This window comes from Pecten maximus, chromosome 14 (genome assembly GCF_902652985.1).
Source record: "Pecten maximus chromosome 14, xPecMax1.1, whole genome shotgun sequence".
Lineage (NCBI taxonomy): Eukaryota > Metazoa > Mollusca > Bivalvia > Pectinida > Pectinidae > Pecten > Pecten maximus.
Genome location: NC_047028.1, coordinates 37,356,269 through 37,382,514, shown reverse-complemented (window position 1 = coordinate 37,382,514; position 26,246 = coordinate 37,356,269). Strand labels below are relative to the sequence as shown.

The 26,246-nt window shown below is 36.8% G+C and overlaps 2 protein-coding genes across 2 annotated transcripts; both read left to right on the top strand.

The window, feature by feature from the left end:
- Positions 1-5,285: 5,285 nt before the first annotated feature.
- LOC117341904 (sodium-dependent multivitamin transporter-like) lies at positions 5,286-18,806 on the top strand. The gene is made up of 13 exons (XM_033903763.1): positions 5,286-5,618; positions 6,779-6,847; positions 7,335-7,386; positions 7,764-7,831; positions 8,961-9,041; positions 9,331-9,404; positions 10,417-10,554; positions 11,218-11,353; positions 13,380-13,468; positions 15,900-16,012; positions 17,392-17,465; positions 18,320-18,406; positions 18,570-18,806. Exons 1-13 carry the CDS (start codon positions 5,286-5,288, stop codon positions 18,804-18,806), a joined length of 1,551 nt encoding a protein of 516 aa, XP_033759654.1.
- Positions 18,807-22,585: 3,779 nt separating this feature from the next.
- LOC117343009 lies at positions 22,586-24,333 on the top strand. Its single transcript, XM_033905333.1, has 3 exons — positions 22,586-22,684; positions 23,262-23,380; positions 23,602-24,333. Exons 1-3 carry the CDS (start codon positions 22,633-22,635, stop codon positions 23,737-23,739), a joined length of 309 nt encoding a protein of 102 aa, XP_033761224.1. The 5' UTR covers positions 22,586-22,632; the 3' UTR covers positions 23,740-24,333.
- Positions 24,334-26,246: the final 1,913 nt, after the last annotated feature.

The window sequence follows — 26,246 nt, the reverse complement described above, 5'->3', positions numbered from 1 at the left end:
GTTACACATACAAGTAGTAGTGTTTGAGGGGTATTCAACTGTCCACAGACAAAGAGATAATTAAGATAAGATGACACTTGTACACTACAATTAATACAACCATCAGAGAAAACACTAAATATTTACAACATAGAGAGATTCACCTCGTCGAGCCAGTGTATCGTACAGACCGTAGTTTAAAGATGTTAATACATGTACAGTCAGGGATCTGTCAATTTTCACACAATTTCACGTGCCTGTCTGAATATTTTATAAATACTTAGCATAAGATATATTTCAAAATGTTGAATAATACATTGTGGTAAAAAAACAATCTTACCGTTATTTATTAGTACTTTAACGCCAAATTTAATACATCCAGGATGAAGTCGTGATGATGATTGAATTTCTGGTCGAAACTATCTGTATGGGGCTTGGAGACGGGGCATTTGTCTTCATTGTCTTAACGACAGGAAAATAATGCACTCCGTTGTTGGTCGACTTGCTTTATCTTCATAAAAAAACCACTCAATAATTTATGTAAATGTCACATGTTAATACATTTCATAATAAAATAGGTATGTGAGGCACAATAACTAATATATATATATATTTAACATCCAGCCTCTTGGTTGCTTATGAGACACTATAGATCATATAAATGTGTTCCAACCTCTAAAAACACTAGTCAGAAAGAGTAACAAATTAATATGCAATTAGAATGTACTTAGATCCAATACGAGGGTGATTTTATTGAAAGAGTTCATCAGTACAGAAAACAAAAACCTTACATTTTGACCTAAACACACTACTGACTCTTCGGCATCAGCCATTTCTTTCGATCTTTAGTTTCAACACAAGCAAGAGGGACGACATGCAACAAATCTGCAAGACATGTGGGGTGTTTTATTTACCCCATTGTCATCTTTCCATTTCTGGAAAGTAACATTCCTACTTCCCCAATGTACATTGTTTACTAGTCCCATTTGATTCGATAGAATACAAATTATTCTCAATATCACGATTAATGTTGGAAATATTGTCAGGCAGTGCTGACGGCAAATACAAAGGCTTTTGAGAGATACAGAATGTTGAAGACTATAGAATATCTACATGGTCGGTCTCATGATCTCATCGTTGGTTTGTCTGGTGATTGACCTGGATTTACTTTGTAAAGTTATCAAGTGTTTCGGTGAAGCAGAAGACATTTACTCCTCCGGGGCGAATGTTGTCGATGACGCAAAAAGCATTCACTCCTCTGGAGCGAGTGTTGTCGATTAAGCAGAAGACATTACCATCGACGGAGTGAATGTAATCGACGAAGAATAAGCCATTTACTCCTCAGGGGCGAACGTTGTCGATGTAGCAGAAGATTTTTATTCCTCTGGGGCGAATGTTGTCAATGACGCAAAAAGTATTTACTTCTCTGGAGCAAGTGTTGTCGATGAAGCAGAAGCCATTACTCCTGTGAGGCGAGTGTTGTCGATGGCGCAAAAGACATAACTCTTCTGAGGCCAGTGTTGTTGAAGGCGCAAGAGACATTTACTCCCCGGGGCGAATGTTGTCAGTGAAGCCGATGACATTTACTAAAGTATAAATCTATATTTTGTAAAAACTTTGCGGTTGATCTTTTTGGAGTTATAATTACGATTTCGTGTTAATTTGGATATTATCTGGTGGTTTGGGTTGGGGTCATGATGGTAATAGAAGCACACCTGTCTGCAACTTCTATCGCGAAATGGTGTCTAATGCATACTATTAACTTAGAAATTTACGAGGAGGCAATTTGACCGCGAATTTCCGTTCACGCCTCGATTAAAAAAAAAATCGCGGAAATAACTCCCACGCGTATAGTGTACATATTTTAACCTCGAAATTAAGGGGCCGCGGTGGCCGAGTGGTTAAGATGTCCCGACACTTTAACACTAACCCTCTACCTCTGGGTTGCGAGTTCGAAACCTACGTGGGGCAGTTGCCAGGTACTGACCGTAGGCCGGTGGTTTTTCTCCGGGTACTCCGGCTTTCCTCCACCTCCAAAACCTGGCACGTCCTTAAATGACCCTGGCTGTTAATAGGACGTTAAACAAAAACAAACAAACAAACAAACATTAACCTCGAAATTGTACACCCGCGAATATAAACACATTTACAGTACCTTAGTGCCATATTGAACACTGATTAATTGTTTGAAACTGTGCGGCTTGATCAGAAAACGTGGCCTCGAACATTAAGGACACATATTAGGTCAAAGTATATTGGTGCTACAGGCCCCATATACCTTTTGACCGGTTTAATCTGATATGTAGATATCCTTACAAATAATACAGAAAGTTCGTACCAATGATAGTCTGCATCAATTTCACAGAGAAAAAAAAAGAACAAATATTCAATTTACGATTTATTTAACATGAAGCATTATACACATGATGACACCAATACCTTTATTTATAACAAGGGCGCGCGTTTTAATTGACCTATATTATAGAAAAGTGACAGATTTACTTATCTAAGATATTCTTTTACAAGAGGGTCAATGCCAAGGGCCAATTTAATCCTATCCGTGCGCGTGCATGTATAAATGTGAAAAAACTTACTAGATCCTAACTCGTTATGTCGCTTTCATATTAATGTATGGTCATGCACGACTATGTTGAATAGACATATATATCTATGTCATTGTAATATCGGTGCAGAAGAAGCTTTGATCTGTATAGGATATGTTACAATAATCGAGCAAAATGGATGGTGAGTTGATTTGTAATATTTTTAACCCAAAAGGAGATTTCTGCTTTTGTATTTGTGATATTACGTGTATTTGTTGTTTGTGGATGTACTTCATCTTGTGTAAATATATTTCACACCTAGTATCGATCTTATTATACATGTTCAAGACTTTTTTTCGGCATAGCCGTATGATATTCTTTTGGCCCCGGATATGACGCGACAGGTGGCGTTACTGGTCAAGATGAAGTATGTGATTGGTCGATGTAGCGGTAAATGCAAAATGCAGATATGCAGTTAAAATGACACATCAATAAAATTGCATTCTGATTCAAATGCAATCTTATTATCAAAATGATTCAAACTGATACAATTAATTTATTTCACCAGCAGTTCTACATTATAACCACCAGATGTCTTGATGTCTCCTCAGTTCCTGTTGCCTTTCTTTGTTTTGATGTCTTCTCAGTTCCTGTTGCCTTTCTTTGTTTAGATGTCTCCTCGATTCATGTTGCCTTTCCTTTTGTTTTGGTGTCTCCTCAGTTCCTGTTGCCTTTCCTTTTGTTTAGATGTCTCCTCAGTTCCTATTGCCTTTTCCTTTTGTTTTGGTGTCTCCTCAGTTCCTGTTGCCTTTCCTTTTGTTTTGATGTCTCCTCAGTTCCTGTTGCCATTCCTTTTGTTTAGATGTCTCCTCGATTCATGTTGCCATTCCTTTTGTTTAGATGTCTCCTCAGTTTCTGTTGCCTTCCTTTTGTTTAGATGTCTCCTCAGTTCCTGTTGCCTTCCTTTTGTTTAGATGTCTCCTCAGTTCCTGTTGCCTTTCTTTGTTTTGATGTCTCCTCAGTTTCTGTTGTCTTTCCTTTCGTTTTGATGTCTCCTCAGTTCCTGTTGTCTTTCCTTTTGTTTTGATGTCTCCTCAGTTCATGTTGCCTTCCTTTGTTTTGATGTCTCCTCAGTTCCTGTTGTCGTCCTTCGTTTTGATGTCTCCTCAGTTCCTGTTGTCTTCCTTTGTTTTGATGTCTCCTCAGTTCATGTTGCCTTCCTTTGTTTTGATGTCTCCTCAGTTCATGTTGCCTTCCTTTGTTTTGATGTCTCCTCAGTTCCTGTTGTCTTCCTTTGTTGTGATGTCTCCTCAGTTCCTGTTGTCTTCCTTTGTTTTGATGTCTCCTCAGTTCCTGTTGTCTTTCCTTTGTTTTGATGTCTCCTCAGTTCCTGTTGTCCTTCCTTTTGTTTTGATGTCTCCTCAGTTCCTGTTGTCTTTCCTTTGTTTTGATGTCTCCTCAGTTCCTGTTGCCTTTCCTTTGTTTTGATGTCTCCTCAGTTCCTGTTGCCTTCCTTTGTTTTGATGTCTCCTCAGTTCCTGTTGTCTTCCTTTGTTTTGATGTCTCCTCAGTTCCTGTTGTCTTCCTTTGTTTTGATGTCTCCTCAGTTCCTGTTGTCTTTCCTTTGTTTTGATGTCTCCTCAGTTCCTGTTGCCTTTCCTTTGTTTTGATGTCTCCTCAGTTCCTGTTGCCTTTCCTTTGTTTTGATGTCTCCTCAGTTCCTGTTGCCTTCCTTTGTTTTGATGTCTCCTCAGTTCCTGTTGTCTTCCTTTGTTTTGATGTCTCCTCAGTTCCTGTTGTCTTTCCTTTTGTTTTGATGTCTCCTCAGTTTCTGTTGTCTTCCTTTGTTTTGATGTCTCCTCAGTTCCTGTCGCCTTTCTTTTGTTTTGATGTCTCCTCAGTTCCTGTTGCCTTTCCTTTTGTTTTGATGTCTCCTCAGTTCCTGTTGTCTTTCCTTTTGTTTTGATGTCTCCTCAGTTCCTGTTGTCTTCCTTTGTTTTGATGTCTCCTCAGTCTTGTTGCCTTTTCTTTTGTTTTGATGTCTCCTCAGTTCCTGTTGCCTTTTCTTTTGTTTTGATGTCTCCTCAGTTCCTGTTGCCCTTTCTTTTGTTTTGATGTCTCAGTTCATGTAGCCTTTCCATTGTTTTGGTGTCTTCTCACTTCCTGATGCCTTTCCTTTGTTTTGATTACTCCTCAGTTCCTGTTGCCTTTCCTTTTGTTTTGTTGTCTCCTCAGTTCATGTTGCCTTTCCTTTTGTTTTGATGTCTCCTCAGTTCCTGTTGCCCTGCCTTTTGTTTTGTTGTCTCCTCAGTTCATGTTGCCTTTCCTTTTGTTTTGGTTTCACATCAGTTCCTGTTGTTTTGATGGCACCTCAGGTCCCATTCATGACCATTTATAATTGATGTATTCCTTCCGTTTTGGTTGTCTTACAGTTTCTGTTGCTTTTGCTGCCCCTTACTTACTGCTGATGTCTTTCTTTTGTTTTGATGTCTCCTCAGTTCCTGTTGCTTTTCGTTTTGTTTTGATGTCTCCTCAGTTCCTGTTGCTTTTCGTTTTGTTTTGATGTCTCCTCAGTTCCTGTTGCTTTTCGTTTTGTTTTGATGTCTCCTCAGTTCCTGTTGTTTTTCCTGTTGTTTTGACGTCTTCTCAACTCCTGTAGTTTTTCCTTTTGTTTTGGTGTCTCCTCGATTCTAGTATCATACTAAGTGTGGCTATAGACTGCAATAAGCTTGTTTGATTTTTTGTAATCCAGACACACAGGAAATGCCGTCATTGGTCTTGGCGGACTTTATCGTGTTTGCAGCAGCGTTACTAATCTCCCTTGGTATTGGAGTGTATTACGCGCTCTCGGGTGGACGCCAAAAGACAACCAAGGAGTATCTACTGGGAAACAGGAAAATGAATATCATGCCGGTCGGGCTTTCTCTCATGGTGTCGTTCGAATCCTCTATCATGATGCTTGGGTTTCCTGCCGAGATCTACACCTATGGCATCATGTTTTGGTGGTTTACAGTCGGGTTTATGTTGGCACAGCTCATAGCCATCAGGATCGTCGTACCCCTCATCCACCCTCTCCGTGTCACCAGCGTTTATGAGGTAAGTTAGTGATGGGTTAGTCGCAACATTGCGGTCATTTCCGTCAAACCTCGGTGTCGAAAAGTGCGAATTCGATACTTCAGGGAATCCTTCATTTGACGGGAAATATCATGACCAGTGTCATATGTCCCTGATTTGACGGGAGATATAGTGACTAGTGTCACTGATTTAACGGGAAATATTGTGACCAATGTCATACGTCCCTGATTTTACGGGAAATATCGTGACCAATGTCATATATCCTTGATTTGACGGGAGATATCGTGACCAAAGCCACATGTCCCTGATTTGACTGGAGATATCGTGACCAAAGCCATATGTCCCTGATTTAATGGGAAATATCGTGACTAGTGTCATATGTGCCTGATTTAACGGGAAATATCGTGACCAGTGTCATATGTGCCTGATTTAACGGGAAATATCGTGACCAGTGTCATATGTCCCGCATTTGACGGGAAATATCGTGACCAGTGTCATTTGTCCCTGATTTTACGGGAAATATTGTGACCAATGTCATATGTGCCTGATTTAACGGGAAATATCGTGACCAGTGTCATATGTCCCTGATTTGACGGGAAATATCGTGACCAGTGCCATATGTCCCTGATTTTACGGGAAATATCGTGACCAGTGTCATACGTCCCTGATTTGACGGGAAATATCGTGACCAATGTCATATGTCCCTGATTTGACTGGAGATATCGTGACCAGTGGTATATGTCCCTGATTTAATGGGAAATATCGTGACTAGTGTCATATGTGCCTGATTTAACGGGAAATATCGTGACCAGTGTCATATGTCCCTGATTTGACGGGAGATATCGTGACCAGTGTCATATGTCCCGCATTTGACGGGAGATATCGTGACCAGTGTCATATGTCCCTGATTTGACGGGAAATATCGTGACCAGTGTCATATGTCCCTGGTTTGACGGGAGATATCGTGACCAGTGTCATATGTCCCTGATTTGACGGGAGATACCGTGACCAATGTCATATGTCCCTGATTTGACGGGAAATATCGTGACCAGTGTCATATGTCCCTGATTTGACGGAAAATATCGGGACAACTGCTAATTGCTTACAATTACAGCCTATTTAGAAAACATTTTGTCTTTGAATGCATCAGCGTATACGATAATATCATGTTTACTTTTCAGTACCTACAATTGCGGTACAACAGCCGTGTGCCCCGTCAAATTGGGACCGCTATGGGGATGCTGTATTACGTAAGAAAATCATTTTAACGTTATATATCTTTAGATATTATAGATGGTCTCTGTACGTATATTCTGTAGTCTTCGTTTGTGTATAACATTTGTAAAAGTAATGTTATAAATTCCAAGTCGAAAGTTCACGAAAAATAATATTTTATGAAAATAAATTGGAAACTTAGAGAATTAACAAGATTAACAAAATTAATGTCGATTTCGATGTAGCATTTGCTAAAATGGCTTAATTAATTTGTTACACTTTATTTTGACGTACATTTTGTATATTGTTTTCGTCGTTATCGAAATGGAAAATTTATTCCATTTTAATTCTCCTTCAAGAATATATTAGCATACATAATTCTCGATATATTGCTATTCTCTTAAAAACAAACTAAGGTGTCATAAGAAAAGCATACAGACCACGCGAAATAATGTGCACACGAAAATGAGTTGATGTGCAGTAACCTCGTCGCCTCTGGTACTATTAATTGTCTTTATACAGATTTTCTATATGGGAGTTGTACTGTATGGACCGGGAACTGCATTGGAGGCGGGTAAGGATGTTTTCTTTGATACATCTATATAATGTATGTCTATATACATGACCATTTAGACGTATCAGAATATTGCAAAAAAAAAAAAAAAATCTTACATGATGAAAGAAAAATGCATTGATAAGACGAAATAAGTGATCGACATGAACATGAAAACTCCTAATTTGTTAATGAACTATGACATTGTCCAATGGATATTAAAATATAGGAGTTTGTCTTATAATTTATGTATATATTTATAATAATAAAAACCAACAAAAAATCAAGAAAAAAAAGTAAAAACAGGACAAAAAAAAAAAAATAGGTAAAAAGAAAGAAAAATACCCCTCATACATACACAAAATCATACTTGATTGACGCACGTGTTCTCGTTACAGTGGCGAATCTGCCTTTATGGATCTCGATGGTCGTTATAGCCGGGGCTGCTATAATATACACAGCTATTGTAAGTCATTTCTGTCATTCTATAATATCTATTTCCCATTTTACTTGCTTATATCGAGGAGTATGTTAAGTATTTTAAATGTTTTGTATTACAATTATGTCGTTAAATGTAGTATGCATTATTTTTTCTGTAATTTACAATGCATTACATTGCCTGTCTCGTCGTTCAGAAAAGAAGCCTCTACTTCACCGAGACAGATCTGAAAACTGTGAAAAGTAATACTGATATCAATAACGACCCATTTTTCATTATGCCTTGTTGTCTTGTTGTCTTGTCTTGTTGTCTCGTTCTCTTGTTGTCTCATTGTCTTGTTCTCTTGTTTCCTTGTTCTCTTGTTGTCTCTTTGCCTTGTTATCTTGTTTGTTGTCCCAATGCATTGTTTCCTCGTTGTCTTGTTGTCTTGTTGTGCATGATGCATGTTTTCTTTTTGTTGTTGTTCTATAAGCGTACTAATTTCGATAATGCTAACTAATTAGCTCAACGGTGACGAGTAACCGTGAGCTAATGCTGTACCCCGGGCGTCGGCGTCCCGCCCCACCTCAAAGTTGTTGGAGTAAGTTTTTGGAAAGCTTATAAGTCCGAAAGTATACACCTTACAACCTTCTAAATTGGTTTATACATTCATTAGAGGACTAGGAGTGATGTTATGGCAAACTCATTCAGAAAAAAATTATGATTTTTTTTTTCGCATTTTACCATTTTGTGGACTTAATTTTTTTTGTTTTGCACCAAAACCTACCTTAAGGTTTTGGGGTACATTTTTGGAAAGCTTGTAATATACATCCATCAGAGGTCTAGGAGTGATTTTATATGATGTACAATTTCAAAATGGCATACTTATACAAACATAAAAAAATGAGTACATACAAAATTTAGTGTGTGTATGTCTGTATAGTGTGATTGCTGCTACCGATGAGCTTCGCAATCATTGATTGCACGTGTTTTTATGTTGGTGTCAGGTTATAAACGTTCTTTGAATTTGTTTATATAATTTGATGTTGTTTATTTGTGTCTCATTCGGTTACATTTTTTTTAAATTTTGATATTGCATTTTTTTCTTACTGGTGTTTGATGTCGCTTGTGTCACCTACATGTATCCTACGTGATGCTATCGTTTCCATGGTGACAGGGAGGCATCAAGGCGGTGATATGGACTGACGTATTTCAATGTGCGGTGATGTATTGTGGGATAGCTGGTATCATTATTAAGGTTTGTTTATTAAAATGCCCGTTAAGTTATTGTCCTTTTTCAGAACATTTCGCTTTCAGCCATAATAATAATATGAGTTCCTCAGTGTGTTTTCTGTGTGTTTTTCTGAATATATGTAAAAATAATAAAACATTTCACAATCACAAAAAAGCAACCATACCGCATTATCTTTTAAAATCCTTCAAAGACTTTAAATCTAGAAGCAATATTAAACAGTAGGATTGTTTAACGAACACTAGATATTCTCCAGTAAAGACTCAATACTGTGTCGTATACCTCTGTTTTACAGGGCTGTATGGTTTCGGGAGGATTCGGGAGGGTTTTTGAAATCAATGGACAAGTCGGTCGTTTAAACTACTTCAAGTAAGTAACATTTCGTGATGCATTGAGTGCTGAGTGAGATCACATGATCTTTTGATTGAGATCACATGATCTTTTGAGTGAGATCACATGATCTTTTGAGTGAGATCACATGATCTTTTGAGTGAGATCACATGATCTTTTGAGTGAGATCACATGATCTTTTGAGTGAGATCACATGATCTTTTGACTGATATCACATGATCTTTTGATTGAGATCACATGATCTTTTGAGTGAAATCACATGATCTTTTGAGTGAGATCACATGATCTTTTTTTTTTTTTTTTTTTGTCTTGATTACATATCATTACACGTTATTTTAAAAACCAGTGGATAACCTTGTAATGGCGATCCACGAGATAAAGTACCAAAAGATAAGTATATTAAAATACATGTATAAAAAACTTAATTTAAAGGGGCATTCCTTCGTTCGGACAGCAGAAACATGCACAATTTCTATGGATGAAGTCTATGTCCGAACGATGATAATATGAGTGTTTGTGTCTACATGTAATGAAATTAACGCCGAAAAGTACAGGAAAAAGCGTATCGTATACAAAAACGTGTCTTTGTGGTAATTAGGGGTACTTCGGGTCGAATTAAGAATTTTAAGGACTTAAAACTCGAAGAACTTTTGTTCATCTTGAAAGTAAAACTGCCTTATTAATGTAAAGATTATAATTTTTTCTATTTGGAAAAAAATAAATATTTTCCAGTAAGTTCAATTTTGACGACCTGAACTTAATTCAAACGAAGGAATACCCATTTAAGCCTTCCGAAAATATTATTTACTACGCACTCGGTGTTCAGTGTCTATTTCCCCCAGGGACAAATTGCCATTGATTTTACGTCATTGGAATTATATTGAGGTCCCTTGTCCCTGTTGTCCAGAGACATTCTATAAATTAGACAAAGATATTAGACCATGATCATGCAGCATAGTTAGTGAATTTATGTACTTTACATTTTGATATTTTAAATGATTTTATTTTATGACATTTTTATATTTTTCAGCTTCGAAGTCGACCCGACTGTCCGTCATACCTTCTGGAATCTACTGATAGGTACTGCGATTCGTCTGATATACCTCACGTTAAACCAGTCAACCATACAAAGGATCTGTGCTGTACCCACCCAGCGTGACGCCACAAAGTAAGGATACAATATTTTATACACCGTACCTACCCAGCGGGGCGCCACAAAGTAAGGATACAATATTATATATACTGTACCTGACCCAGCGGGGCGCCACAATGTAAGGATACAATATTATATATACTATACCTACCCAACGGGACGCCACAAAGTAAGGATACAATATTATATTTACTGTACCTACCCAGCGGGGCGCCACAAAGTAAGGAGACAATATTATGTATACTGTACCTACACAGCGGGGCGCCACAAAGTAAGGATACAATATTATATATACTGTACCTACCCAGCGGGGCGCCACAAAGTAAGGATACAATATTATATATACTGTACCTACCCAGCGGGGCGCCACAAAGTAAGGATACAATATTATATATACTGTACCTACCCAGCGTGACGCCACAAAGTAAGGATACAATATTATATCTACTGTACCTACCCAGCGGGGCGCCACAAAGTAAGGGTACAATATTATATACACCGTACCTACCCAGCGTGACGCCACAAAGTAAGGATACAATATTATATATACTGTACCTACCCAACGGGACGCCACAAAGTAAGCTTATACTGATCAGGATATTCTTATTTTTGAGGTCGGCTTCTTTTCGCGTTTTAGGGTAAAATCTCGGAAACAACTTCACATTTATATTTTCACAGGATCTTCCTGTTTGCTGGTCCGGCATTTTTCATCACATTTTCTATTGCAACGTTTGAGGGACTTGTAGCCGTGGCCTACTTCTACTCGATTGGTTGTGATCCTCTGGCGTCCGGACAAATCAAAAATCCTAATCAGGTCAGGAGAAGCTTTTATTACTGAATATTTAAAGTCAGTAATGAACCGGTGGTATAATCTCTATTGATTTTTACTAGAGGCTTCCAGAACTTTATTTTTTGATAGAATCAATACGTCACACGTAGTATGGAGCAGCGCGGATAAATACGATGACCCCTAGCTATTTCAGCGTCAACAGACAACATAACAGGTTCTATAAAATAGTCATAAGCTTGAACGTGTTCGCAACATATATATGCAAATCACACGAGGGTTAAAGTTGAGCCTCGTTTCTTTGCTCAGTGTAACGATGCATGAATATCTAAACATTGATGTACCTGGTTGCAATTTGCACATTCCGTTAGGATAACTGCAGTAATCCATATCTTCCTCACTCGACTTGTACTGTACTTTGAGGTCAATTCCAAATATCGATACCATACTAACCTTTGTCTTGTGATAACACCACCAGAAAGATACTTTGATTCTTGAATAATACATTGTACGGTTCCTATTTTAGTTAATATTCTATGTATTTTGTATATTGTAGGATAAGCATGTGTGAAAAAACTTGTACAGATCATCTAAGGATTGCCGTAGCATATGTGTGTAATACACAGAGGATATCTAATAGTCTTCAGTAAAACCTAATATATTTACGAGTGGGGCTAATATTTTGATATTTTTCGCGCGCAGTCGTGAAAAAAATATCAAAACATTAGCCATACGAGTAAAATATATTTGGTATTACTGAAGACACTGTTAGCTATTCTGTTTATTACATTTTTGTAGGAAAACATACCGAATAAGCTATTTATTTTCTCTATTGTCGATTGTAAGCAGTGATTTATTGGTCAAACCATAAAAAGTGACATTTTTCACTAGTAAAAATATATCTTTTATAGATTGAATATTTTTCGATATTTCACCGGTAAACATGTAATGAAACATATTTTATAGATGTTTGGATAGTCAAGTTTATGCTACAAGGGATATTTTTCACGATATTTTTGAATATCTCTTTTATAGATTGAATATTTTTCGATATTTCACTGGTAAATTGTAATAAAACCTATTTTATAGATGTTTGGATAGTCAAGTTTATTCTACAAGTTATATTTTTCACAATACAGTATTTTTAAATATCTATTTTGTAGTTTGAATATTTTTCGATATATATCATTGATAAAAATGTAATAAAACATATTTAATAGATGTTTGGATTGTCCAGTTTTTGCTACAATCGTATATCCACAAGTTGCTATGTGAAATGCTCCAGCCATGTGGTTCTTTTCAATCATTGCTTTGCAATATCATAAAACTAGTTGGACTTATTTTTTTTTATAATACATATTTATTGTCTAAAACGTTCTGGATATTTGATACAGGAAAGTCGGTAAGCCACCTTAGATAAGAAATTCAGATTACCTATATAGAACGTGATGTCACATATTGTCGTTAAACATAAAGCTACAATTGTGGAGTTGGGCATCATGCTTATTATATATTTATCACACCTGCTTCACTTCTGTTGGACTCATGACAATTCTGGGGTTAACCCTTTTTATCTGGTGTGATACTATTTTCTGTTTACCATATTTCTGATATACACAGCAGAGCTAAGTCAATACCGACAGTCTGTCTCGTTGGACAGCCCAGAGACGTGTGCACACATAACATACTTGTAGTTTTTTCACCCCCGCCTCATCACAATTCCCTAACTTAACATTTTTCCATAGGAAAGCATTATAAAGTTTATGGAAAGTAACCTTACTAAGATCTTTTTCTTTAAACTAATAAGTTATCTTTTATATGGAAAATTTTAAGTAAAGGAATACCATAAGTTAAGAGATATATCTGAATCTGGGGCTTATTTGTCGCATAGTTACTGTAACAACAACAACAACAACAACAACAACAAGAAATATTAAAACGAATGTCACATTAATCCATGTCAATATGTATGGCGTCTCACCTAACCATATCAACATGAGTGACGTCACAATGGCGATTGACGTCAGTACTCATAACATTTCTATCTTTTTAGATCATACCATATATGGTCATCTGGCTGTTTAAAGATAACCCGGGTATGTCGGGTTTGTTCATGGCTTCCCTCTTCTGCGCCTCGCTGAGGTAAGTGTGTGTTTATATATTCTGTGCCTCGCTGAGGTGAGTGTGTATTTATGTATTCTGCGCCTCGCTGAGGTGAGTGTGTATTTATGTATTCTGCGCCTCACCGAGGTAAGTGTGTGTTTATGTATTCTGCGCCTCGCTGAGGTAAGTGTGTGTTTATGTATTCTGCGCCTCGCTGAGGTAAGTGTGTGTTTATGTAATCTGCGCCTCGCTGAGGTAAGTGTGTGTTTATGTATTCTGCGCCTCGCTGAGGTAAGTGTGTGTTTATGTATTCTGCGCCTCGCTGAGGTAAGTGTGTGTTTATGTAATCTGAGTCTCGCTGAGGTAAGTGTGTGTTTATGTATTCTGCGCCTCGCTGAGGTAAGTGTGTGTTTATGTATTCTGCGCCTCGTTGAGGTAAGTGTGTGTTTATGTATTCTGCGCCTCGCTGAGGTAAGTGTGTGTTTATGTAATCTGAGTCTCGCTGAGGTAAGTGTGTGTTTATGTATTCTGCGCCTCGCTGAGGTAAGTGGGTGTTCATGTAATCTGAGTCTCGCTGAGGTAAGTGTGTGTTTATGTAATCTGAGTCTCGCTGAGGTGAGTGTGTATTTATGTATTCTGCGCCTCACCGAGGTAAGTGTGTGTTTATGTATTCTGAGCCTCGCTGAGGTGAGTGTGTATTTATGTATTCTGCGCCTCACCGAGGTAAGTGGGTGTTCATGTAATCTGAGTCTCGCTGAGGTGAGTGTGTATTTATGTATTCTGCGCCTCACCGAGGTAAGTGTGTGTTTATGTATTCTGCGCCTCACCGAGGTAAGTGTGTGTTTATGTATTCTGAGTCTCGCTGAGGTAAGTGTGTGTTTATGTATTCTGCGCCTCGCTGAGGTAAGTGTGTGTTCATGTATTCTGCGCCTCACCGAGGTAAGTCGATTTTTATACATTCTAAGCATCACTGAAGTTGTATGCATCTGTGAAATATATCCTTTGTTTTAAGCAAATGGTAATTTGATGAAGTAGAAAACGATAGTCTCGAATAAATGATATCTATTCTAATTTGTGAAAATGGATTTATTTAACCCTTCTCTCTTTTTTTCTTTGATACTTCTTTGATTATTCAGAAGACAGAGAAGTATTGCACCTTTTAATAAAAAAAAAAGATCTATGCAATAGAGCCATTATAAAAACAAGAGCTAGGTAGGAAGTCCACCACCTTCAATCTCGGATTTAACAAGATATTTGCAACTGTCAAGACAAACTGGAAGCTAGAGTACAGCAAAAAAAAAAAAAAAAAAAAAAAATTCAAGTGCATCATATACAGCTGTTTCGTCCTTCTAGATCTCGTCCGTGATAATAGGGACATTTTAGATCTGTTCGTCCTTCTAGAACTCGTACATGATGCTAGGGACATCATACAGCTGTTTCGTCCCTCTAGGTCTCGTCAGTGATGTAAGGACATCATACAGCTGTTTCGTCCCTCTAGGTCTCGTCAGTGATGTAAGGACATCATATTTTCTAGGAATCGTCAGTGATAGTAGGGACATCATACAGCTGTTTCGACTTTCTATGAGTCGTCAGTGATAGTAGGGACACCATACAGCTGGTTCGACTTTCTAGGACTCGTCAGTGATAGTAGGGACACCATACAGCTGTTTCGACTATCTAGGACTCGTCAGTGATAGTAGGGACACCATACAGCTGTTTCGACTTTCTAGGACTCGTCAGTGATAGTAGGGACACCATACAGCTGTTTCGACTTTCTAGGAGTCGTCAGTGATAGTAGGGACACCATACAGCTGTTTCGACTTTCTAGGACTCGTCAGTGATAGTAGGGACACCATACAGCTGTTTCGACTATCTAGGACTCGTCAGTGATAGTGTAGGGACATCATACAGCTGTTTCGACTTTCTAGGAGTCGTCAGTGATAGTAGGGACACCATACAGCTGTTTCGTCTTTCTAGGAGTCGTCAGTGATACAAGGGACACCATACAGCTGTTTCGACCTTCTAGGAATCTTCATTGATACTAGGGACACCATTTGTTGGACACCATTTGTTGGACACCATTTGCAATATTTGATTTAAAAAAAACCTCCAAGCATACGTTTTTATTCCGGACCATGATATGAAGACGTCCGGGTACCTTACGCCTATAGAAACCTTATTTCTCTATCGATCGATAAAAAGGTACCGAAGAAACGTCGTAAGAGCGAAAACAAACACAACATACTGCAGCTGTAGAATATCAGGTTTGATTTTTTTGACATTTATTAAAATTATTTCCGATTTCCCATAGAAATAAAACTGTTCACAACCGACATCGGTATCAGGTAATTCATCAGTGTCGCTAGTTCATTTTTTCTTTTGTCTTTGTCATTAATAGTTTTTAATTATTTTCATTTGTCATTAATAGTTTTTAATTATTTTCATTGTCCCTAATTTTTTATAATTCCAGCACTTTATCCTCCGGCCTAAGCAGTCTCTCAGCCCAAACAGTAGAGGATATGATTAAACCTTTGTGGCCAAATATTTCGGACAGGAAAGCAACAACGATCGCCAAGCTATCAGGTACCTTCTTGTAAATTTAGTCATTATTGTGATAAGATTGGTCTCGTTTTAAGACATGCGGGCCCAATATATTCACGGAAAAGATTAATGGTATCACTTGACCACTTTTGAAATAGAACCCTGGACAGATTTACATGTACTTCATATTCCTCAAGTTCTACGCCTGGTTAGATTTTAGTGGTCAGCGGTCAAGGTTAATTAAATGTCAAACGTCGTGCTTGACCACTTTAAAAATGAAACGCTTGTGGATGTTGTCTCACGGTCCTCTGGACCTAGTCACACCACTCCATCACACGATTAGATTATATACCTGATTGGATTGTTGTAGTCATTGGTCAAGATTAAAGGTCAAAATCGTTTAGAGGAACAAGGTCGTACGATTGTTGAGAGGAACAAGGACGTATCTCCAACATGGAGTACTTAAAATTAGAAGTAGAGGGCCGTATCTCAAATTTATCAATTTTTAGATTTTAATAAATTACAACTACGAGTGAGATTTTCTGATAGAATTTTTACATTATATCAATTGAAATGGTTTAATTCTGTTAAAATACTATGTGATTTAACAGAATTAGACAATTTCCATTGATATTAAGTACATATTCTATAAGAAATGCTCAGTCGGAAATGTAATATATCAAAATAAAAAAAAATGATAGATTTGAAATACGACCCTTTACTTCTATGCACTCCCTGTTCCTCTGAACGATCACAAAAATGACTTAATGCTACTCAAAACTTAATCACTTTTGAATACAAATTTTCAAAAATCAGGGACAAGATATTCAAATGATGATAGCTTAATTACTTGATTAGTGGAAATGTCATTTCCCCTTTATTTCAAAACATTTGTGAATATTTTCATTAAAATTGGTACGTATGAAGAGACGAGTGTTATAAGATTTGGTCATGTAAGTTTTAAAATTGATTAACTGATTAGCTTAATCACCTTTTAAACTGGTCCCTGGTGTAAGATGGCGGTGCATTACTGAAGGCTATGTATCTAAAACTATCTGAGTATTACTTAAATGCGTATGGTATATTATGTTTCTAATTGTCCCTGAGAGATCTTAGCGCGAACATTGCAATGATCCTTGTCCGTGCTATGAACGACTGATCTTTTCTCCACGTTTCTATTCCCCGTCCCCTTCCTCTCATCATTTGGGAGATAATCATATGTTTGAAATCTAAGCACGATCTACTTATGAGACGACCTTTATGAGCAAAAGCAACATCATTTCATCTGTCAAAAGACTGTATATTGGCCTTTGTTTAATTTTCTGATCGGTCACAAAATCAAGGATGAGCAAGTGGGAACTGAAAGAAACCTACATCATACATTCGCCTCAAACGAACTTAAAATCAATTTCTTTTCACAGTGGTATTTTACGGAAGTCTTTCCCTGGCTGTATCATTCATGATCGCTAATATAGAAGGAGTCCCTCTATCACAGGTACGTAAGTTTAGGACGTGCTAGCTAACATAGAAGGGGTTCCCCCTATCACAGGTACGTGACTTTAGGACGTGCTAGCTAACATAGAAGGGGTTCCCCTATCACAGGTACGTAAGTTTAGGACGTGCTAGCTAACATAGAAGGGGTTCCCCTATCACAGGTACGTGACTTTAGGACGTGCTAGCTAACATAGAAGTGGTCCCCCTATCACAGGTTCGTAACTCTAGGACGTGCTAGCTAACATAGAAGGGGTTCCCCTATCACAGGTACGTGACTTTAGGACGTGCTAGCTAACATAGAAGGGGTTCCCCTATCACAGGTACGTGACTTTAGGACGTGCTAGCTAACATAGAAGGGGTTTCCCTATCACAGGTTCGTAACTTTCGAACGTGCTAGCTAATATAGAAGGGGTTCCCCCTATCACAGGTTCGTAACTTTAGGACGTGCTAGCTAATATAGAAGGGGTTTCCCTATCACAGGTTCGTAACTTTAGGACGTGCTAGCTAATATAGAAGGGGTTATCCTATCACAGGTTCGTAACTTTAGAACGTGCTAGCTAATATAGAAAGGGTTCCCCAATGCTGACTTACGTGTAATCTCAGAAACAAACATGTTGATTGAAATTATAACGGATGAAAAGGCCAAGACACAATGAACTCTTTGGAAAAAAATCATATATTCCGTTTAGCGATACATTGTACAGATTCACAAGATGGCCAGAAATATAATGACGTTGAATAGTACTAAAATTTCAAGTATGATGTTGTTTTTTTCTTCAAATTGTAATGCTTATTATTGCATGATTTCATATTGGGCTAACTACATACAACCATTGTTATTTTGTGTAATTTCAGATTACTGGCCAAATGTTGTCGGCTTTTGGGGGAGCTACAGGAGGAATGTTTTTATATTCCATTTTTTGTCCCTGGGCAAACAAAAAGGTAACGTTGTACACGGACAAAATATCATAAATGTTTAAATAATTTTTTAAAACGTAATGAAAAAAAAAGTTGCAAATTATTCTGGGTGCTCAGTAACAGGTTCGATTGTAAATACATTACTTGCAGTTTATTTTGGTTGATATTTATTTTCTGTTCATAACAGGGGGTCATAATCGGAGGTATATTTGGGATGATATTTATTTTCTGGATTGGAATCGGAAAAAGTTTCTCTACGACATTAATCAGGGAGCCACGCCTCCCTCCCGTGACGTCAGGATATTGCTACTACAAGGATGACGTGACCGTCACAAGTGATGACTTCACAAATACGACAGCTTATTTTACAACAATGGCTTCCATGGTTACCGAATCCGTCATAACTCCACCTCGCCAGAAGTAGGTCATGTGTCCGAAATCTGAAATGATCACTACTGTACTGCAGAAAATTGACGTCATAACTGGTGTAACGTCATTTAAGTATTGAGGTGCCATCCGAAACGCGCGCTCAATATATGAAAGTGTAATTTGATTTGATATTTCTAGGTGATAATTTGATACTTCAAGCTAACTAATTAATAAAAAAAATATTCATATTTCCAATGTAAAACATATCAAGCACACTCATATATATAAAACGTAATATAGGTTCAAACAGCGTGACACGTGAACGTTACTATATGTATAAATATATAGATTCTATATAGATCTACATAACTTATATATGCGATACGATTATCAAAATGTATACCTCGTTCAATTTCTATTTTGTATTAACAATGACCTTGGCATTAAAAAGCAAACAAACAAACAAACAAAACAGATCAATAATTAAATAAAAGAATTCCAAAGTGAACACTCAATCAGGGAGAAGAGTATGAAATACGAACTAACAAACGGTATAATATCGTGATCGGGAGATCATTATGATCCCGTCAGAAAAAAAAATCTTTATTTGCATAAAATATTCATTGATGACATATATTCAACGCGCAATAAATAAAATAAAAGGTCCGACTTTATTAAACTATTGTTTTGTTATGCCCGGATATATATACCCGTTCTCCATATCCTGGTGCTAATTACCATTGTGTACTGATAGTGGGGTCAAAACAGGTAGACACTTTACCATAACAGTAGTTTTATCGTTGTCTATTGTTGGTGAGGGTCTAGACACTTTATCATACCAGTAGTTTTATCGTTGTCTATTGTTAGTGAGGGTCTAGACACTTTATCATACCAGTAGTTTTATCGTTGTCTATTGTTAGTGAGGGTCTAGACACTTTATCATACCAGTAGTTTTATCGTTGTCTATTGTTAGTGAGGGTCTAGACACTTTATCATACCAATAGTTTTATCGTTGTCTATTGTTAGTGAGGGTCTAGACACTTTATCTTACCAGTAGTTTTATCGTTGTCTATTGTTGGTGAGGGTCTAGACACTTTATCATACCAGTAGTTTTATTGTTGTCTGTTGTTAGTGACGGTCTAGACACTTTATCATACCAGTAGTTTTATCGTTGTCTATTGTTAGTGAGGGTCTAGACACTTTATCATACCAGTAGTTTTATCGTTGTCTGTTGTTAGTGAGGGTCTAGACACTTTATCATACCAGTAGTTTTATCGTTGTTTATTGTTAGTGAGGGTCTAGACACTTTATCATACCAGTAGTTTTATCGTTGTCTGTTGTTAGTGAGGGTCTAGACACTTGACAATAACAGTAGTTTTATCGTTGTCTATTGTTAGTGAGGGTCTAGACACTTTATCATACCAGTAGTTTTATCGTTGACTGTTGTTAGTGAGGGTCTAGACACTTTACCATAACAGTAGTTTTATCGTTGTCTATTGTTAGTGAGGGTCTAGACACTTTATCATACCAGTAGTTTTATCGTTGTCTGTTGTTAGTGAGGGTCTAGACACTTTATCATACCAGTAGTTTTATCGTTGTCCATTGTTAGTGAGGGTCTAGACACTTTATCATACCAGTAGTTTTATCGTTGTCTGTTGTTAGTGAGGGTCTAGACACTTTATCATACCAGTAGTTTTATCGTTGTCTATTGTTAGTGAGGGTCTAGACACTTTATCATACCAGTAGTTTTATCGTTGTCTATTGTTAGTGAGGGTCTAGACACTTTATCATACCAGTAGTTTTATCGTTGTCTATTGTTAGTGAGGGTCTAGACACTTTATCATACCAGTAGTTTTATCGTTGTCTATTGTTAGTGAGGGTCTAGACACTTTATCATACCAATAGTTTTATCGTTGTCTATTGTTAGTGAGGGTCTAGACACTTTATCTTACCAGTAGTTTTATCGTTGTCTATTGTTGGTGAGGGTCTAGACACTTTATCATACCAGTAGTTTTATTGTTGTCTGTTGTTAGTGACGGTCTAGACACTTTATCATACCAGTAGTTTTATCGTTGTCTATTGTTAGTGAGGGTCTAGACACTTTATCATACCAGTAGTTTTATCGTTGTCTGTTGTTAGTGAGGGTCTAGACACTTTATCATACCAGTAGTTTTATCGTTGTTTATTGTTAGTGAGGGTCTAGACACTTTATCATACCAGTAGTTTTATCGTTGTCTGTTGTTAGTGAGGGTCTAGACACTTGACAATAACAGTAGTTTTATCGTTGTCTATTGTTAGTGAGGGTCTAGACACTTTATCATACCAGTAGTTTTATCGTTGACTGTTGTTAGTGAGGGTCTAGACACTTTACCATAACAGTAGTTTTATCGTTGTCTATTGTTAGTGAGGGTCTAGACACTTTATCATACCAGTAGTTTTATCGTTGTCTGTTGTTAGTGAGGGTCTAGACACTTTATCATACCAGTAGTTTTATCGTTGTCCATTGTTAGTGAGGGTCTAGACACTTTATCATACCAGTAGTTTTATCGTTGTCTGTTGTTAGTGAGGGTCTAGACACTTTATCATACCAGTAGTTTTATCGTTGTCTGTTGTTAGTGAGGGTCTAGACACTTTATCATACCAGTAGTTTTATCGTTGTCTGTTGTTAGTGAGGGTCTAGACACTTTATCATAACAGTAGTTTTATCGTTGTCTGTTGTTAGTGAGGGTCTAGACACTTTATCATACCAGTAGTTTTATCGTTGTCTATTGTTAGTGAGGGTCTAGACACTTTATCATAACAGTAGTTTTATCGTTGTCTATTGTTGGTGAGGGTCTAGACACTTTATCATACCAGTAGTTTTATCGTTGTCTATTGTTGGTGAGGGTCTAGACACTTTATCATAACAGTAGTTTTATCGTTGTCTGTTGTTAGTGAGGGTCTAGACACTTTATCATAACAGTAGTTTTATCGTTGCCTATTGTTAGTGAGGGTCTAGACACTTTATCATACCAGTAGTTTTATTGTTGTCTGTTGTTAGTGAGGGTCTAGACACTTTATCATACCAGTAGTTTTATCGTTGTCTATTGTTAGTGAGGGTCTAGACACTTTATCATACCAGTAGTTTTATCGTTGTCTGTTGTTAGTGAGGGTCTAGACACTTTATCATACCAGTAGTTTTATCGTTGTCTATTGTTGGTGAGGGTCTAGACACTTTATCATACCAGTAGTTTTATCGTTGTCTGTTGTTAGAGAGGGTCTAGACACTTTATTATACCAGTAGTTTTATCGTTGTCTATTGTTAGTGAGGGTCTAGACACTTTATCATACCAATAGTTTTATCGTTGTCTGTTGTTAGTGTCGGTCTAGACACTTTATCATACCAGTAGTTTTATCGTTGTCTGTTGTTAGTGACGGTCTAGACACTTTATCATACCAGTAGTTTTATCGGTATCTGTTGTTAGTGAGGGTCTAGACACTTTATGATACCAATAGTTTTATCGTTGTCTATTGTTAGTGAGGGTCTAGACACTTTATCATACCAGTAGTTTTATCGTTGTCTATTGTTAGTGAGGGTCTTGACACTTTATCATACTAGTAGTTTTATCGTTGTCTATTGTTAGTGACGGTCTAGACACTTTATCATACCAGTAGTTTTATCGTTGTCTGTTGTTAGTGAGGGTCTAGACACTTTATCATACCAGTAGTTTTATCGTTGTCTATTGTTAGTGAGGGTCTAGACACTTCATCATACCAGTAGCTTTATCGTTGTCTATTGTTAGTGAGGGTCTAGACACTTTATCATACCAGTAGTTTTATCGTCTGTTGTCAGCGAGGGTCTTGACCGATTATACTCCATATCCTACCAATGGATCGGTGCGATGGGAATTTTTACAACAATGATCGTCGGCAGTCTTGTTAGTCTTGTCACAGGTACGTAAAATATGATTTCACTCCGATGTTAAAAATCACACACTGCAAGCTATGAGGCAAAATATCTTCCTGTCCACAATCTTTCACGGAAATTGTGAGATTTGACTTAGACATATCAACAACGTCAATAAAGGCGGAATGTAACTCTCAAGAAAGGGAATGTGAATGACTGTCCCCAGTTGATATTCTGGCTCTTATAAAGCTTAGTATCAAGCTGCAAGCTTAGGGCAAGTTGGAAGTAAAGGTGAAATTGATGTAGAATATTGCGTTGATATATTGAATTGATTTATTTTGGTTTCGGTTATATCTAAAGACAATAAAATCAGTTTAATATAGCAAGACAAATACATTATGTACTTTTTAAAAAATCGCCCCCTAGGTATCAATAATTCAGAATTAGCTTAAATGATGATCTCTGGAAGGATGTAACCGTTATAATTTATTTTCTACGGTACTGTATCTAGCTTTATACTTTCGTTGGAAGGTTAAACTATCTGATGCTAGTGTTTGTACAATCTTTCAACTCAGTCTGCATTGCGTTGATTATAAACACCATGTATTTAATATACTTTTAAAGAACGTCCCAAGCCTGAATCGCTGGATGTTCGGTACATGTTACCAATCGGTGAACAGCTGTGCCCATACCTCCCAAAGGCAGCCAAGAAATTTCTTCACTTCGGGGTACCGTTTGAAAAGGTAAAACTCCATTGCCGACTCAATCCATTGTTTGACTTACGAAAACTAAAACATTAACAGCAATCAATGGTGTATTTGTTGCAATGATCAACCAAAACAGTCCATTCACCCTAGTTTAACCAGAAAACGACCAGATCAAATTTATGACGCATATGTTCTAGACTATTTTACTGGTACAACTCTTGAAACATGGATTCAATGTATGCTTCATTTTGTTTCAGAGGGAGGAACTGCTAAGGAAAACAATTGAACTACAGGAGAAAGAACAAAATGAAATGATTGAAATGATATCCCCTAGTGAGGATAAAGAAGCAGGACAAGGCGTTACCATCACGACGGTAGTGGAGACTAACCAATAGACAATAAGATACTCTTAACACCAGCTGTCATCTGTCTACATTTCTCCCAACACTTTTCATTTCATGTTGAAATTCTTTCGAATTGTGGCGTCGGGACAGAATATTAAGACTCAGTTATATAATGATTGTTTTAAATCATAAAAGTTTTAATATATATATGTTATTAACGGTAAATAACGTCCTTGTGACGGATGAACATAATAATGATGAAAAACCCACACAAACCATAAAATCACAAGCGCATTTACTTACTTTCAGACCAAGCTCTCACCTGAAGAGCTTGCTCTGAAAGCAAGTGAAAGCGCTTGTGATTGATCCTATATATAAATTGATAATTAATACAGCAAGACAAATACCGAGAGAACACAATTTTGTGACCCGTGCCCAAACCGGTCCGCGAACTCTTGAACGATCTATCGCATCTAATCTGTCTAGGCAGAATACCAGCAGCTAACACCACTACGCCATATTCACGTTCTTCCTTTGTCATTTGTGTTTCTATGTTATATATCTAATTATTGTAATTAGCACAATGTATCATATGCACTATTTGTTGTTGATCCGAAAGTAAAATACTTGATTTTCCTGTCGTAATTGAACTGTGTTGAACATAAATTTGTTCAGTTTTTTTTTTCATTTTCCTCAATTTTGACCCGCAGTATCACTGACATGACTTGAAGGACACGATTTTTAGGTGTAGTTCTAAAATTGATAAATCGGCATTAATGTATCGTCAAACTGATACTTGAAGGTGTTAATAACGTATGTTTCTTGTTTAACAATGCTATAACGGCCATCTATATAGGAAGTGCCCAATGGGCCCGAATCGCACACCTGCAATGCAGTGATCCATTCATATATGGACCCTGCAGTTATTTTACAAGTGAATTTAAGTCATGGTTTATTTGACCCCTATGACATTGAATGTACATGTAGGTCAATGTTATTGATTTTGTCACATATTGTAACCGTATTGTAACCGTTCATCGCAACATGCTACAGGACAAATACAGTTGAGTGTAAGCTAACCTTTACACCTAGTACACTAGTAGTGCATTACGTTTAAACTAGCAGTGCACTACATTTAAACTACAGGTAAACTAGTAGTACACTACACCCAAAGAGGTGATGAACGGCAAAACCCCCATACAGGTAATGGGCAGTACCCAAGGATACCTGTGATTTTTACCTGTACTGTATATATATGAGACTATGATATCTAACAGCTATATTCAAAGAGATATTTAAAAGGTTTTGGAAGCTTAGTTTGATGTTGTATTTCAACCTATCTATTCTTGTTAATTATACACCGTAACAAAGTTAAGACAAATTTACTTTATAAGTTAAATTGTTCAAGCTAAGTTTCATTTATCTTTTGGTACTTTATATTTTGTATCGATTGTTCAGTTATATATTTCACATCATTTAATTCCAGTTTTTTTTTTTTTTTCATCACATGAAAGTATATATACATCGTATATAATAAAACATTTGAAAACAATTATTGTTACTTGGAACATTTTTAATTTGATACATTTAATTTATTTTGAAGTTTAATTTCAGATTAAATTAAGAGGAATATTCATGATTTCATTTTTGATGTGATATTATGCTTATTAAAACCTAATTTAGCCCATTATGGCATAATATATGTTGTACATTTGTATGTGTATACATCCAATGCTTAAAGTCAGAAACCGGAACACATAAAGAAATTAATTAAACTTAATTTAACATGTAAAGAAAGAGATTTTTGGAATGTACTAGTAATTAAGTGATCATAACAGTTCTACATTTCAAAATTTTAAGTTTATAAAAGGTATGTGTTACTTGAAATACACCTTCCATCTTCCTTTACTGAAATAGTTGAAATTTCTGTACATGTACCCATGTGCAGGTATCTAATACTCTGAAGATCTAACATATTTGATCTGATTCCAGGTACATGTATCAGTTACAGGTAACACAGAATGAGATAATGGCCTGAGGGAACAATTAATGTAATTTTTGTTATGAAATACATATACTGGCAAACTTGGGGAGGGGGAGGGCAACAGTTTTAAGCTTATATAAAACACATACATGTTCATGTATATGTATCTGGAGCTGTACAACACTTGTATTTGTGATTTCATAATTTTCTTCATTAAAGTTACCTGCTAACAAATATATATTATATACACATGTGGATCATGTGGACCTTAAGCCAATTTTTGCAATATTGTTTAAAAACAACATTTTGGGATACATTTTGATCAGCATTTAAGTGTTTCCCTATTGCATTAAGAAAATGATTAATTGTTCTTTACCTTAAGGTGTATAACTGATGGGGATTTTACCTCTTCTTGTAATTAAAGAAAATCAGCATATTAACTATATTTATTGAATATCTTTATTGTGAAGAAAAATGTATAAAAAATTAATCATTTTTTGATGATTCGGAAAAAACCTTTTTTTTAAAAAAACAACATCTATAGTTAGATGTAATACATATGAAAAAAGTCATT

Bases quoted from the DNA above. Each gene is read 5' to 3' on its own strand.
- LOC117343009 (XM_033905333.1), top strand. From the start codon at position 22,633: ATGGGAATTTTTACAACAATGATCGTCGGCAGTCTTGTTAGTCTTGTC. The intron at 22,685-23,261 runs GTACGTAAAATA...ATACTTTTAAAG, and splicing joins TCTTGTTAGTCTTGTCACAG to AACGTCCCAAGCCTGAATCG. The intron at 23,381-23,601 runs GTAAAACTCCAT...ATTTTGTTTCAG, and splicing joins TCGGGGTACCGTTTGAAAAG to AGGGAGGAACTGCTAAGGAA.
- LOC117341904 (XM_033903763.1), top strand. From the start codon at position 5,286: ATGCCGTCATTGGTCTTGGCGGACTTTATCGTGTTTGCAGCAGCGTTA. The intron at 7,832-8,960 runs GTAAGTCATTTC...CCATGGTGACAG, and splicing joins CTATAATATACACAGCTATT to GGAGGCATCAAGGCGGTGAT. The intron at 9,405-10,416 runs GTAAGTAACATT...TATATTTTTCAG, and splicing joins GGTCGTTTAAACTACTTCAA to CTTCGAAGTCGACCCGACTG.